At 49.0% G+C, this 12,866-nt stretch overlaps 5 protein-coding genes; all 5 read right to left on the reverse strand.

Moving 5' to 3' along the window:
* Positions 1-871: 871 nt before the first annotated feature.
* Positions 872-3,720, reverse strand: FFUJ_00170 (uncharacterized protein; the record flags this gene model as incomplete). XM_023573592.1 has 4 exons in its annotated part: positions 872-1,005; positions 1,056-1,932; positions 2,033-2,850; positions 3,297-3,720. 4 exons carry the CDS (start codon positions 3,718-3,720, stop codon positions 872-874), a joined length of 2,253 nt encoding a protein of 750 aa, XP_023425288.1.
* Positions 3,721-3,757: 37 nt separating this feature from the next.
* On the reverse strand, positions 3,758-5,146 carry FFUJ_00169 (uncharacterized protein; the record flags this gene model as incomplete). XM_023573593.1 has 2 exons in its annotated part: positions 3,758-4,320; positions 4,396-5,146. 2 exons carry the CDS (start codon positions 5,144-5,146, stop codon positions 3,758-3,760), a joined length of 1,314 nt encoding a protein of 437 aa, XP_023425549.1.
* Positions 5,147-5,876: 730 nt separating this feature from the next.
* FFUJ_00168 (uncharacterized protein) lies at positions 5,877-6,311 on the reverse strand (the record flags this gene model as incomplete). XM_023573594.1 has 2 exons in its annotated part: positions 5,877-5,904; positions 5,953-6,311. 2 exons carry the CDS (start codon positions 6,309-6,311, stop codon positions 5,877-5,879), a joined length of 387 nt encoding a protein of 128 aa, XP_023425289.1.
* Positions 6,312-6,851: 540 nt separating this feature from the next.
* Positions 6,852-8,902, reverse strand: FFUJ_00167 (uncharacterized protein; the record flags this gene model as incomplete). XM_023573596.1 has 4 exons in its annotated part: positions 6,852-7,049; positions 7,100-7,802; positions 7,850-8,596; positions 8,775-8,902. 4 exons carry the CDS (start codon positions 8,900-8,902, stop codon positions 6,852-6,854), a joined length of 1,776 nt encoding a protein of 591 aa, XP_023425290.1.
* A 563-nt stretch (positions 8,903-9,465) lies between these two features.
* On the reverse strand, positions 9,466-12,110 carry FFUJ_00166 (related to beta-glucosidase; the record flags this gene model as incomplete). XM_023573597.1 has 3 exons in its annotated part: positions 9,466-10,059; positions 10,107-11,992; positions 12,050-12,110. The coding sequence occupies 3 exons, from the start codon at positions 12,108-12,110 to the stop codon at positions 9,466-9,468; spliced, it is 2,541 nt and encodes an 846-aa protein (XP_023425291.1).
* Between the last annotated feature and the right edge of the window lie 756 nt (positions 12,111-12,866).

The raw sequence follows: 12,866 nt of genomic DNA on the forward strand, positions 1-12,866 counted from the left end.
ACAAGAAACTTACTTGCCAGAACAGTCATGATGTTATTAAGCATTATGTGTGTGGCTAGAGTAAAGTTGCTAGGGGGTGGGGGAGAGTGTAACGAATCAACACCTGGCCTGATGCTGATTGCTGGTTGTTGGGCTGTTGTGTTTCCTCAACAGTGCACGTAACCACTAGCCGCATATACTTTCAGTGGCATGTACCTCACATATTCCACTTTTATCTCTAAGAGGTCAACAAAGGAATCTGCCTACCTACCTAGTCATTTGTCCACCTTCGCATCGCTCAAGGATCAAGTTATGGCAAAACTAATTACCGGAGCCCTTATTGTTGTTCTATTGAAACTTGGCCACTAAGCAAACACTCTTCTGCCTTGTGTTTAGATATACTGCAGGGTATAGTTTTCCTGAAACGTCATCGTGTCTTTCCTCTATAAGAATATTAGTTTCCGAAAGTCAAAAGGCCTATAATTGCCATCCCCCATTCTCATAGAAGTACTCATAAAAGTACGATGTGATCAGTGAGAAGATAGCTCACGCCGTATATCAAAAGAGAAACAAAGAACAGCAGAAACCTTACCTAATCTTTCTCCCTCCCAGGTGAAATAAACGCACTTCTTGGTTGCATCAAATCCACAGCCCACGGTATTACCCTCTCGATACTCTCGACTAAGTCTCCAATCGTTTTTAAGACTATTTGTGTTGTCATCGTACGTGCTTCCACCCAAAGACTCATAGCAGTATGTTAATGCCCTCCCGAGCGATCGTTGCCCGTTGGGAACTTTTGCGCCATCAATGAGGCCAATACCCACGTCGCTATAAGACAAGGTTAGAAAGCCTGTCTGTATACCTAAGAATACCTAAAGGCAAAGAATATTACTCACAGTTGCTCGTCAGGGCAGCCTTTTTTTATAGTGATTTCAAAGTAGTAGTTCTTGTCTGTTGGAATGGGATGATCTGCCCGGGCTACTGCATATCTGTCTTCACCATCTGGATAAGCGTCGTCAAGCGTTGCTGATACAACCGAATTAGTAGACGAAATATCGAGGCTGCATAAGGCTTACTCGTTATCATGATCTGTCTAGGGTCCGCGTTATCGTCCTTCTCGTAAAGTGTCGGATGTCGGTCGTGTTTTTGCCATCGTTGGGGCATCTTAGTGACCCTTTTATCTCTTTGGTCTACCTCATTCATTCCTTCTTGTTGGAACGCCTCCAGAAGATTCTTTATTTTCGTTTGGTTGTAGACTGTGGCGTATTTCAAAGGGGTCCAGCCATCATCATCATCCACCGTTCCAGTAACACCAGGCACGTTGATGAGCTGATTGAAGAACTCTTCGTTGCCAGCTGCAATAGCAGCATGTAGAGCTAGTTCACAGAGCTCAATGTATTGAAAGTGATTTAACTTCTGACATGAAGTATTGATCACCTTAAACATGTCCTTGTGACCAGTTTGACAAGCCCGATACAAGACACTATATCTGCGACCGCTGCCTTGCACAAGATCCAATCTCGTGTGGGGACAGAGTATTTGTGCCATTTCCCAATCCCTTGCGGCAACTACATGATCTAATGGGGTCTTCCCTTCATGGTCTTTGATGTCGGGATCAGCTTGTGCTTGAATCAGTTTTTTAACGAAGCCTTGGTATCTTATCGCTGCATAGCTCAGCGGCGTTCGACCAGACGGACCAGGGATATTGACGTCGATTCCCTTTTGGTCAAGAATGAAGTCGAATATTTCCTCGCTGTTGGACATGACCGCGAGGTGTAATGGAGTTCCGAGGTCTTGGTCGTACAAATTCGGCTGAGGATAACGTTTAAAAACTGCCTTGGCAATTGGAAGTTCCTCAGACGCCAGAGCCATATGCAACGCTTGCCCAGGACCTGGATCGAAAGCCAATAGCTTCTCGACCGAAGACAAGCTGAGAACAGGCAATTGCGAGGACTAAGGGGGTGATACCAATAACGTAGGGCTCCCCCACGTCGGGATACATTAAGGAGTTGATAGAAGCCCCATGTGTTACCAACTCCTCGATGCAACTCACATGGCCTTCGCTTGAACAGCAATGCAGCGCAGTTTCTCCATCCTGATTCTGATGATTGGGGTCGGCATTGGATTCCAGAAGTTTTCGGACTGCCAGAGCATGGCCGTTTATGGCGGCTCTAGAAAGAGGTGTATGGCCTTGCTTAGACACTATGTTGGGGTCGGCGTTGAATTCTAGAAGCTTCTCCATAGCCTGAATATGTCCCTTATCGGCAGCTTTTGAGAGTAGTGTATTGCCGTGTTTAGCGCATGGTACGTTGGGGTCGGCTCCATGTTCGAGTAATAGATTAAAGAGGCTGTCGCTTCCCTCTTTCTCTGGATTAAGAGACGTTGCTATGATGAGAGCGGTTCTCCCACATTCGTTATCTTGGTCATCCCTAGGCAATACGGCATTCAGATTCACCTTATCCTTCATCGTATCGAGCAACTGGCGTATGACAGGGACTGCCTTTTGGCCATCTAGGCATGCTCGCAAGAAAGGAGTGACGCCTGCTCTGTCTAGCTCATCAACTATGATATCTGGACTAGAGTCCAGCAGCGTTCTCACGGTGTCCAGATTGTTTGATCTCATGGCTTTCGCAAAGGGCACTAAACCATCTCCGTTCTTCAAATTTGGATCTGCTCCAGCATCAAGAAGAGTCTGTATCGCATCCACGCGCTCGCTTTCGATCGCAATGTGCAATGCAGTGTTGCCAGAATTCGGGTCTATCCAGTTGAGAAGGTTTTTGTCTGCTGATATCGCAAGCTTTACGATGTGCATCCAGACATGGTGTAAGGCCAGGTGAAATAAAGGCCCACTGATTGTCGCACGATTGTGGTCTGAAAGAAGTCTCACAATGCTTTGATGACCACTTTTAGCGGCAATGATCACCGCTGTTTGACCAAGTGGCACGCAGTCTAAGTTGGCCATGTCGTTTAAGGATTGTAAAGACGGAGGAGGGACGCATCCTGACTTTACGTTGGCCTATAATTGCCTCAATACACGTGACTAAATTTGCTGCGAAAGACGACCAACAACCGGCAAACATTGAGTGGATTGATGAATCCTTGCTAAGACGCATGGTTCGTCAGATGATTTCTACCCTAGGCATTGCCCTACATTCCCACGCTCATTCGCCGCCCAGCGGATCTCCCATCAGACAAGTGAACAGGTGTAAGCGTCCATTTCACACAACCACCCTCCTCAAGCGCCTCGTAGTAAGTTCCTCCCCAAAGCTCATCTGTGTTTGCACCGCGACATTCAAATCTCTCTAAGGCAGCCTTACAGCTATCCGCTAACAAAAGGTCACTATTGGCCTTGCACCTCTCATCCGTGGAGTTCCAGAGGGGCGGGGTAGCCCAGCCGACCGAGATAAATATACCGTGCGTGCCATTTGTTGGGAACCGATTCACAGCAATGTCTGGAAGTCCTGTCGGGGTAGGCTTTTTGAGTTTGCGGGAACCGTTACAAAAGTCGTTTATGGTATCTCTCAGTTGGTCGACAGTGCATGGCTGCAGAGTCTTGTCGTTCTCCATCCAGGTATTCCACTTGCAAAGACACTTCTCTCCGATATTCTCGGTGAACTCCCCATCAACCACTGTGGGGTCTGGTCCATTCTTGGCTGGACATGTACCCGTCCACACTGTTTCTGTAGGCTCAGATGCATCTCCTGTCGTCGTTGTTACTCTCTTGGTGGTAGTGCCAAACATTGAATCAAGGTCTAACTGCAAGTGGTTGGCTATACCTTCAAGCTGTTGAAGTATTGTGTTCTGTGGAAGGTGAAATCGTGGAAATATTTGGCCCATTCGAGTTCGGGGTAGACGCAGGAGATCCAATATCGCTCGTGACCGGGATTGTTGTCAAGTTATCTGTAGAAAGGTTCGCGCTTCCACTGGATTGCTCGGTGCTGGTGGTACTCACACCAGATGGCTCAGGTACGAAAGTCTCAGTGGCAGGGTTGGTCTTTTCCGAATTCTCAGCTCTGGTTGTCCCGAGTCCAGCTGGGATAGTTGAAGAGGCTTCAGCTCTAGAAGTGTCATCAGATGAAGTATCTGGACCAGTGATAGACGCATCTGTACTGGCTGTAAGGACGGCAGGCTCCGGAATGCCACTCTTTATCACAGTACTCCCAGTAGAGAGCTGGGATGGCTCGGGGCTGTTGATACTGGGCAAAGTAGTACTTGTGAAGCGAGTAGAGTCGGTTTCAGAATCAGGAGACCCGACCGATGACTGTTCATTAGGGTTCAGTTTGGTCTTTGAGAGCTGGAAGCCAGTCTCCGTAGGAGTACCGGCAGTAGATACTTCGCCATCTGGCCTAGTGGAACACGGTTGACGCTAAATGGCCCTCCGCCCAAGCGCGGCTTCTAATCTAAGCCTTGAATCACGCGCTAGAGCATCCTCTTTCACAACTCGAACACGCTCGAAAGCCACATGGACTGACTCCCATCCAATAGCACTGAGAGACTTCAAGTCATCTTGAAATACATGTACAGCCAGCATATAGGATCTTCCATCATTGTCCGAAACACGCCTCTTCTCAGTCGTTTTGTACTTTTGTTCCAGTTCCTGGTTCTGCCACTTGTGGGTCCAAACACTTGCAATAGCGCTTTCTCCATTCCATTCTTTTTGGCCATATATCCATCCAAACATTGGTTTCTTGGTGTAACAGAGTGTGTTGGGCATTCCGCTTTCTGCCCGATCCACAAGTTGCTCGGTTTTGCGAATGGCTGTTTGAGCCTCGTGAGTGATAGACGACGGCCAGTATGCAGTGAAAATCTCGACGTTGGAGGTGAATCCAATAGCGAACATGTTACCGGTAAATATAACAATCTTGGTCTCCGGCTGCACGTTGTTGGTTGTCAGATTGGCCATTAGTTGCTGATGCTCGGGGGACAATTTGAATTTGTCCCATTCCTCCTCCGTCTCCCAATTGACGGCGAGAAAATACTGTTGACTGGACTCAATGATAGGACCGTAGTAAGGTTGGCGGAGAGAATGGCCCCATGTGTCAAGTGGTGTGAAGATTGACTGATCTGGTTGAGAACCGTAGTGGAACTTTGTCCATGTCGTGATTCCGTTTTTCTTAGCCCACTCGGAAGCGCTCTCAACGCGAAAAAGCTCTTGTGTTGTGGCCATGTTTTATCCTTTGTGTTTATCTAAGGATACAAATGGGGGGTAAGTTGGCTTTATGCTTGTTTCGATCACTCTAGGTGTCACAAGTCAGGGTGGAGACCAACACGGTTCAAGACCCCTGCAATGGGATTAACAGCGCTAAGTGCGGCCAAGCCGATGGGCTGAAGATGCCTGTAGGTCTACAAAGCACAGGCCGAGGTCACGCGGAATACATCACTTGGATGCAAGAGATGGGTGGCTTTCCGATCAGCGAATGGGAGATATATAATCAAAGATGGCTCGATAATGGTAACTCTGACTCTGACGATAAAAATCGTGCCGCAGGAGACGGTGGTACCGCAATAGGTTGTGACTTGAGTGTTACAGTTGGCGGCTGGATCTCTGGTGTTGTGACCGCTCACTGCAACTATCTGTAGGATCCGATCTGTAATAGGAGCATACACGATGGATGCTGGCATCAGCTCAACAAGACATTTGGACCATGCGATGATTCGTCTGCGAGAAAGACCCGGCAAAGAAGTCGTGTATCTGCATTGATGTTAAAGTGAGCGTGTTTATCAGATACCTAGGCACAGATAAAGCCTGTTAATTAAGTACCCAAACTTCCAAGGTCCCAGGGATGTCGGACAACCTGAACAAGGCATGATCCAAGCCAAACCTATGACGATACACTGAGTTCCAAGTGCCAACTTCACAACCCAAACATAGGCACGGGTTATTTTGGCCGAGATTCTTAGCAGATGCCCTTATTTGGGTCGGCTCTACCACCCTATCAGTCAAGTCACAATCCAGGACCAGGCAAGACTCACCTGAAACGCCACTGGCCAGATTTTGACCTCCCGCCTCGAGCACATTCAAGGATCTCGTGGTGAAGACCCCCAACGCAGTGATCTTGATCAAGTTTCGTGGGTTTCTCGACGCCGAGGTTCTCAATCGTGAACACAAACCTCTGCGTGGCAGAATACTGAACGCACGTGGCGATCTTTTGCTTAGCGGCAAACTCGACTTGGAAAACACCGCGGTTGACGCCATCGCCTTTACACGCGTTGAAGGCGTGCATACGTGCAGCGGTGCGGTTATTCCATTTGGCGCCGCTAAAGAAGCAGGTTGCTGAGACGCGGTTGATTGATAGACCGATGAAGGCAATGAGGAGATTGAAGGGCTTCATTCTGCCAGGCTTGATTGGGCGACTTTGTTCGAACTGGAGAGCTGGGAATGCGCAGAATGCAATGGCCACATGACTGCAGATGCACAGGTATCTATCTATAGCTGTGTCAGCGGGGTTCGTTTCTTTTGACTCTACTGTGATAAGGTTGGGAATTTAAAAGAGGCTTCAGCCCTGAGGCCATGTAGGTAAAGGACACCTATAAATATACTCCTTACCCTCACTGTTGCCTAGGATCTTACTTTTGGCGAAAAGGCTGGAGTTGATTGGCGTAAAGATAAGTAAGTAGGCGAGATGACTGGCAGGAAAAGTTAGACGGATTGGTGGCGTTGGGCGGAAACGCTTGTTGGAGATTCGGACGTAATCAGGAATAAGTTTTCCGTCGAATAAAGCTCCTGCACGGAATTGATTGAGGTTAAAAAGACAACTTCCCGGATTTTCACCCAAAACAACGACTTTAACACAAATCTCCAGACCTTTTGCAACCTCGGTCTCGAATTGCGAGAGGAAATTCAACAAGATACCAAAGGCAGATGGTCGTCTCTAAGTGGCATGGTTCACATGCTGGCCCTCGTCTATCCAGCTCCTCAAGCCGTCTGTGTTGACAATCTCGCTCCGGTCCAGGTACGACAGCACTTTTGTGAACTCCTGGATATACTCCGAAACCCGGCGGGAAAGCTGCCTGTCCATCTCGAAGGGGCAGTTCAGCAGGGAACTCGCAACGCTGCGGACTTTGTAGATCTACAAAAAGGTTTGAGTACTCCGTGACCAGATGATGAGACGCGACTTACGAGATATAGACCGTTAGGCTCTAGGTAGGCATGGGGGATGCTGTGGAGGATGTGGAGAAGTTGCCGGGCTACATCTTCGCGGTCTCTCCAGTTTTGCTTCAGTTGCGTTGTGATGTACGCATCATCTCCCTCGCGGTCCTTCATCTCTTGCAAAGCGACATCCATTTTATCAAGCAGAAAGTTCTGTAGCCATAAATGACTTACATGTAAGTTGGCTCTGGTACTCTCATTCTGCAAATGCTCGATATTTGCCTCAGTAAAAGCACCTTGACGCCTTCCGCCATTGTCGAAAGCTTGGTAGTTGTCACCTGGTCCCCATTGGCGCATGTGCGTTGGCAGCCCGTCCAGGATGTATCTGAGTTGATCAAGGAGATCTTTCAGCTTGGACAGGCGCTCCTCTGGCGATCTACCGAACCCACAGTTGCAACCGTCATTGACCATGGCCTCCCGCATGCCCAATAGGAACGCGCGAGATGCCATGATGAAGACAGTTGTGGAGTGAAAAGGCGCATCGTCTGCTGAGTCGGCGTTGTTCGGTAGCCCAACGGATGGTGTTGATGGAAGCTGGCCGACAATTCCTGTCTCGGTTATGTTCTCGTCGACGATGTTGAGAGGCTCCAATGCAGCAAAATTAACATCTCGAATGGTATAGTTGTCGAGATATGTCAAGTAATTGCATCTGCCAGGTTGTATCTTGGAGTGCCTGCTCGTTTGTCAGCCAAGATCAGTAGTCGCCATTGGTGGGCTTACGCAAAGGTGTAGAGCTGCAGCCAGAATGACTTTTTCCGTAGTTGAGTCTCAATGGGATTAAGTCCATCATACTCGGATACAAGATGCATGCCCAGTAGTCTCGCAAGCTGCATCGACTCGGCTTCAAACATGCGGCTTTGGTTGATCTGTCCAACTTGGAACGCCCCGATCGAGAGGCAATATGCAGTAGCCCATTTCCGATGGCTGATATGGTCCCAATAATCTGCAGGCCGAAGACGGATGCACATTTGAGAGCAGTGGCTGATCATAGCCGTCCGAGTACCGAATCGAGCTGCCAGTGCATGGTAACTGTCAAACTTTGACGGCAGCAAGCCTACGGTCAATGAGGCTATTGATACGAGTAGCAGTAGAGTGTCGAGGTCCGTGAGATCCTTATTCGTCCCCAAGTCGGCGCGGAACCTCGGAAGGTGAACAACGGGAACGAGTGGGTATAGATGGTCGATGTAGTCAGTCATGATGGTCATGAACAAACTCCGAGGACAGATCTCATCCGTCTGGAACTGATGCTCGAATAACTCGACATTTTGAGACGGATTGAAGTGCGCGACATGGCTGTGAATCGGTGGACGACTTGGTGATGGCGCATTTGGCGATGATCCAAATGTCAGAGTCAAATGAGAATTGCCCAGTGGTGTCGGTACTTCTGTATGGAGCGTGTCTTCTTCTTCATAGTGAGTCGGGCTCTCGACGTGTAACTCTGGAGAAATAACTGCTGGTGCCTGAGTCCTGAAAGTTGTTAGCCAGGCTCTCATATGACGCGACAATACCAATGGTCCAATATGGCTACCTTCTTCTCTTTGGACCTCTAGGCCTTGTCGGTATCTCAAAGCTACACTGAATATGCAGTCTCGAACACCCAACACAATGCGACGCTGTTCCTGCACCATCCCTCGGAAACACGCACTTCCTCCGCCGAGCACGACACGCATCACACGCCCTGGTACTCAACTGTCTCGCCTTTTCTCCGCGAGCTGTGATAGACTCATCAGCTTCATTTTCGGTCGATAGCAGTGACGTGCTGGGGTCGGCCATGATAGGTAACCGATCAGTCGGGTCACAGTTTCTGGGGTTGATGAGGCGGAGAAATACAGGCTGCGGAGTTAAACATGGCCCGCTGGAATGGTTAGGGAGCGTCATGTGCCGCTTGGACTTTTTCGTTAGTTCGTTTTTGTCGGAGCCGCAATTCTACGCCTAAGTTGGTGGAGAACTTCTGAGGACTCGGCAAAAAGGATGATGCTTTCAGATCAGATTAATCGGCGTGCATTGATACGACTTGGTGTGAGTTTCATCTATCGAGAAGCTGTGAGATTTTGAGCTGTTGCAATACTCAAATACAAATTCGGTACACGCTATGTAGGCCTTGTTGACTACCCTAGTTGAGAATCCCTTACGTTGCAAGAGCTCATCAACGTTTGCGTTTCTCAGCGTCACAATCCTCGATAAAATAAGTCAAGACGAGGTGCCATATAAATCATGAGAGATAGACAGTGGTAGTCAGCCTTTACGAACATATTGTCTCTTGTATAAGCACAACAGCTACTAACTAATGGTATGATAATTGCGGTGTATCACGATACAGGGTAGGTTGACTTTCATTATGACCGAAGTCCCCGCCACGTTGTCGCGCTCTGAACCGTAAACGTCCTCTCCAGGAAATCACATCTACTGCTCATACCCACTAGCGCGCTATAATCTCCGGCGTCACTACACCAATAATCCTCCCTCTCACTCCAGTAACTCGTCGCGCGCAGCACGTCTAGCTCAATCTTGGCGACGCCACTTGCTCCTCCTTCCAGATGTATCTTGGCAAAGCCCTTGAGCTCTTTGCTAGACCTCGTGATCGTGTCAAGAGCGGAGGCAGTAAGCGGTGTTGGATGGGGCGGCTTGACGTAGACTTGCACGACAGCAGCGCCGGAGCGCGAGCCAGTGTTGCTCACGTTAACACTCACTGCCAACTTCTTGCTCTCTGGCTCTCCATACTCTTCGACGCGAAGATCAGAAAGCTCAAAGGTAGTATAGGACAAACCATGCCCAAATGGGAACAAGGGTTCAGTGCCAAGCGTGTCATACCAGCGATAGCCGACATGCACGTCTTCGCTGTACAGAACCCGACCTCCTTCTGATCGGAAGCTCAAGGCACTAGGGTTATCTGCCACGCGTCGGGGCATCGTGATTGGCAGTTTGCCAGACTAGAACTGTTAGCGAAATCAACAGCATGTGACTGGTGTTGACTTACAGGGTTCACAACACCGAATAGCACATCAGCGATTCCATTTCCAGCCTCATTACCTCCGAACCAAGCTTGCGCAATGGTACTAGCTTGGTCCACCCAAGACATCGAAACAGGCGTGCCACTCTGAATGAGCACAACCGTATTGGGATTCGCTTGTAGGACTGCGGAGATCAGATCATCGCTGCCAGGGGGAAGAGACATGTTTGCGCGATCTTGACCTTCACTCTCCCACTCTCCACTCGTCCCAACGCAAAGAACAACTTGATCAACGCTCTTGGCCAACTCAACAGCGTCTTGAAGTGCCTGTCGCGGCTCAAGTCTGGGACAGCCTCCGAGACGCATACCGCCTTGACCAAAGTCGACGACTCCAGATACTCTCAGATCGGAGGTCTTGTCGCAGCCCCAGCGCACGACGACGTTGTAACTCTTGCCGCCTTCCAGCATCTTGCATCCTGTTTTCTCGACAGTGCCGCAACCAAGGAATGAGCTCCCGGGCTTTTGATCAGTCACATTTGAGACTACCAGTTCGCCATCAATAAAGAGCTCGCCAGTTCCATGAACACAAAGACCAAAGTCCCATTCGCCTGAGTTCTCGGGAGTCAAGACACCCTCCATCTCAGCGTACCAGATCTGTTCTAGTGCTGGGTGCTCATAATCTACAAACCAGATATTTGAGTCATCAAGAACTCTCGTCTCCAAGACTTTGCGTGTATCCGGCCCCGAAGTCGGAGGCGGGTCGTTGTATATGCGCAAGGTGAATCCTTGACGCTGTTCATCAACCGTCTTCAACAGCTTGCCTATTTGAGGCAGTGATCGATGACCATAAAGACCCTTGGTGAAGGAAACATCCTTCGCAATACCCTTGATGCCCTCCAATGGAGAAACAGTATGATACGCCCGAAGGCTCGCACTTCCACCGCCACAATAAGTGCTGATATCGGCATTGGGTCCAATCACTGCCACCTTCTTCGCCGGATCAAGTGGCAGATCTCCTTTCTCATTCTTGAGCAGTACCACAGACTCAGCAGCGGCCTCTCGAAGAAGACGATTGTTTTCTTCTCTTCGAAGTTGGGTCTCTGGCGCGTTTGGAGGTATGCTTGTGTTCTCGATAGAATGCTTGACCAACTTCAAGATATTCCTCACACGCTCATCTAGCGTTGATCTCTTGACCTTGTTCGACGTAACAGCGTGCACCAGAGTCTCACCACGCCATCTCGTAGGACCCGGCATTTCGAGATCTTGTCCCGCGTTGATAGCCTCAGTTGTACTGTACGTGCCGAACCAGTCGCTGACAACCAACCCATCCCACTTCCACTCATCGCGCAAGATATCCTGCAGGAGGTGATGATTATCTGGTGCATGGGTGCCATTGACCTTGTTGTAAGCCGTCATGAAAACCCTCGGACTCGCCATCTCAACAGCAATCATGAACGGAAGAAGATACACCTCCCTCAACGCCCGTTCCGTGACTTGTATATCAACAGCCATTCTTGCACTTTCCATATCATTACAAGCAAAATGCTTCATCGTAGCAGAAACCCCGTTCTTCTGCACGCCACGTACATAATTCCCCGCCAAGATACCTGAGAGTATAGGATCTTCAGAGAAAGACTCGAAGCCTCTTCCGCCTAACGGTCCTCTCTGAATATTGACTGTAGGACCAAGAAGGACATGCGCACCTTTGGCGTGGGCCTCGTCAGAGAGTAATTGCCCAAGACGGTGAATTAGATCAGTGTTCCATGTTGCGCCGAGGGCGGTGCCACAGGGGAGACATGATGATGGGGTGCTGTCGAAGAAATGAGTTCCTCGTACGCCGTTGGGGCCGTCTGAGAGGCGGATTGGGGGTATTGAGAGTCGCTCAATTGCTGCTGTGTGCCACCATCCGACTCCTTGAGATACAGTTAGCATTGATCTTAGTCACTGCGTATAACTTCTTGATGACTTACCGGCTGTGAGTTGAACCTTTTCCTCGAGGGTCAATTGCTGTATGAGGGCCTCGACATCCATTCTGGGATACCTCATCTCAATTGCTCACGGGGGACAGACTGATGATGTGATTGATGATTGACAAGGAAAGGGACTTTAGCTCGAATAGAAGTGCTATTTACTAACCAAAAATGTCAGTGAGCTATATAGTTCATGAGCATGATCGTGATCTACCATTCCCATCATCGTGCTCCATCATGAGACCTAATTCTCCGCCAGAGTTACAGTTAATCCACATTTTATCCAAGACTGCACCGATGATCACTTCTATCATGCAAGATATCAATATTTCGAAGAATTTCTTGCATGATGCGTCGATTCTCCTTCCCGAATCCCCTTCGAAATCATCTGCGGCGTACTTTGCAAGGGGCGGAGAAATACACCCCCACCAAACCACCAAGCTCAGCAGACTAAGCTCACAGCAAAATCCCAATTCTCCGCTTCATGACTGACTTGTCCAAATTCGTTGCGTGAAGTCCCCACCAGCAAATCTCCGCAATGCGACGCCGCCCTTGTAATTTTCTAGCGGTATGGGGAGACGCGAAAACGTCTGATTCCCCATGGGCAGAATTTACTCTGGGGTTTGACAGAGCTTAGTGTGCCATGTGACACTTTAAATGGTATGGAGTATTTTGGTGGGTTTTTTTTCGTTCGTCAGAGACGCGTATGGGAGGAGTATATAGACTCCTGAATATCCTCACCAGGATACGTGGTAAATGATCGGCACAGGCCTTTGACATCAAGTGTTCAATTATCTCTTGGGGCTGACCTTCAATA

Source organism: Fusarium fujikuroi, chromosome FFUJ_chr01, assembly GCF_900079805.1.
Source record: "Fusarium fujikuroi IMI 58289 draft genome, chromosome FFUJ_chr01".
NCBI lineage: Eukaryota > Fungi > Ascomycota > Sordariomycetes > Hypocreales > Nectriaceae > Fusarium > Fusarium fujikuroi.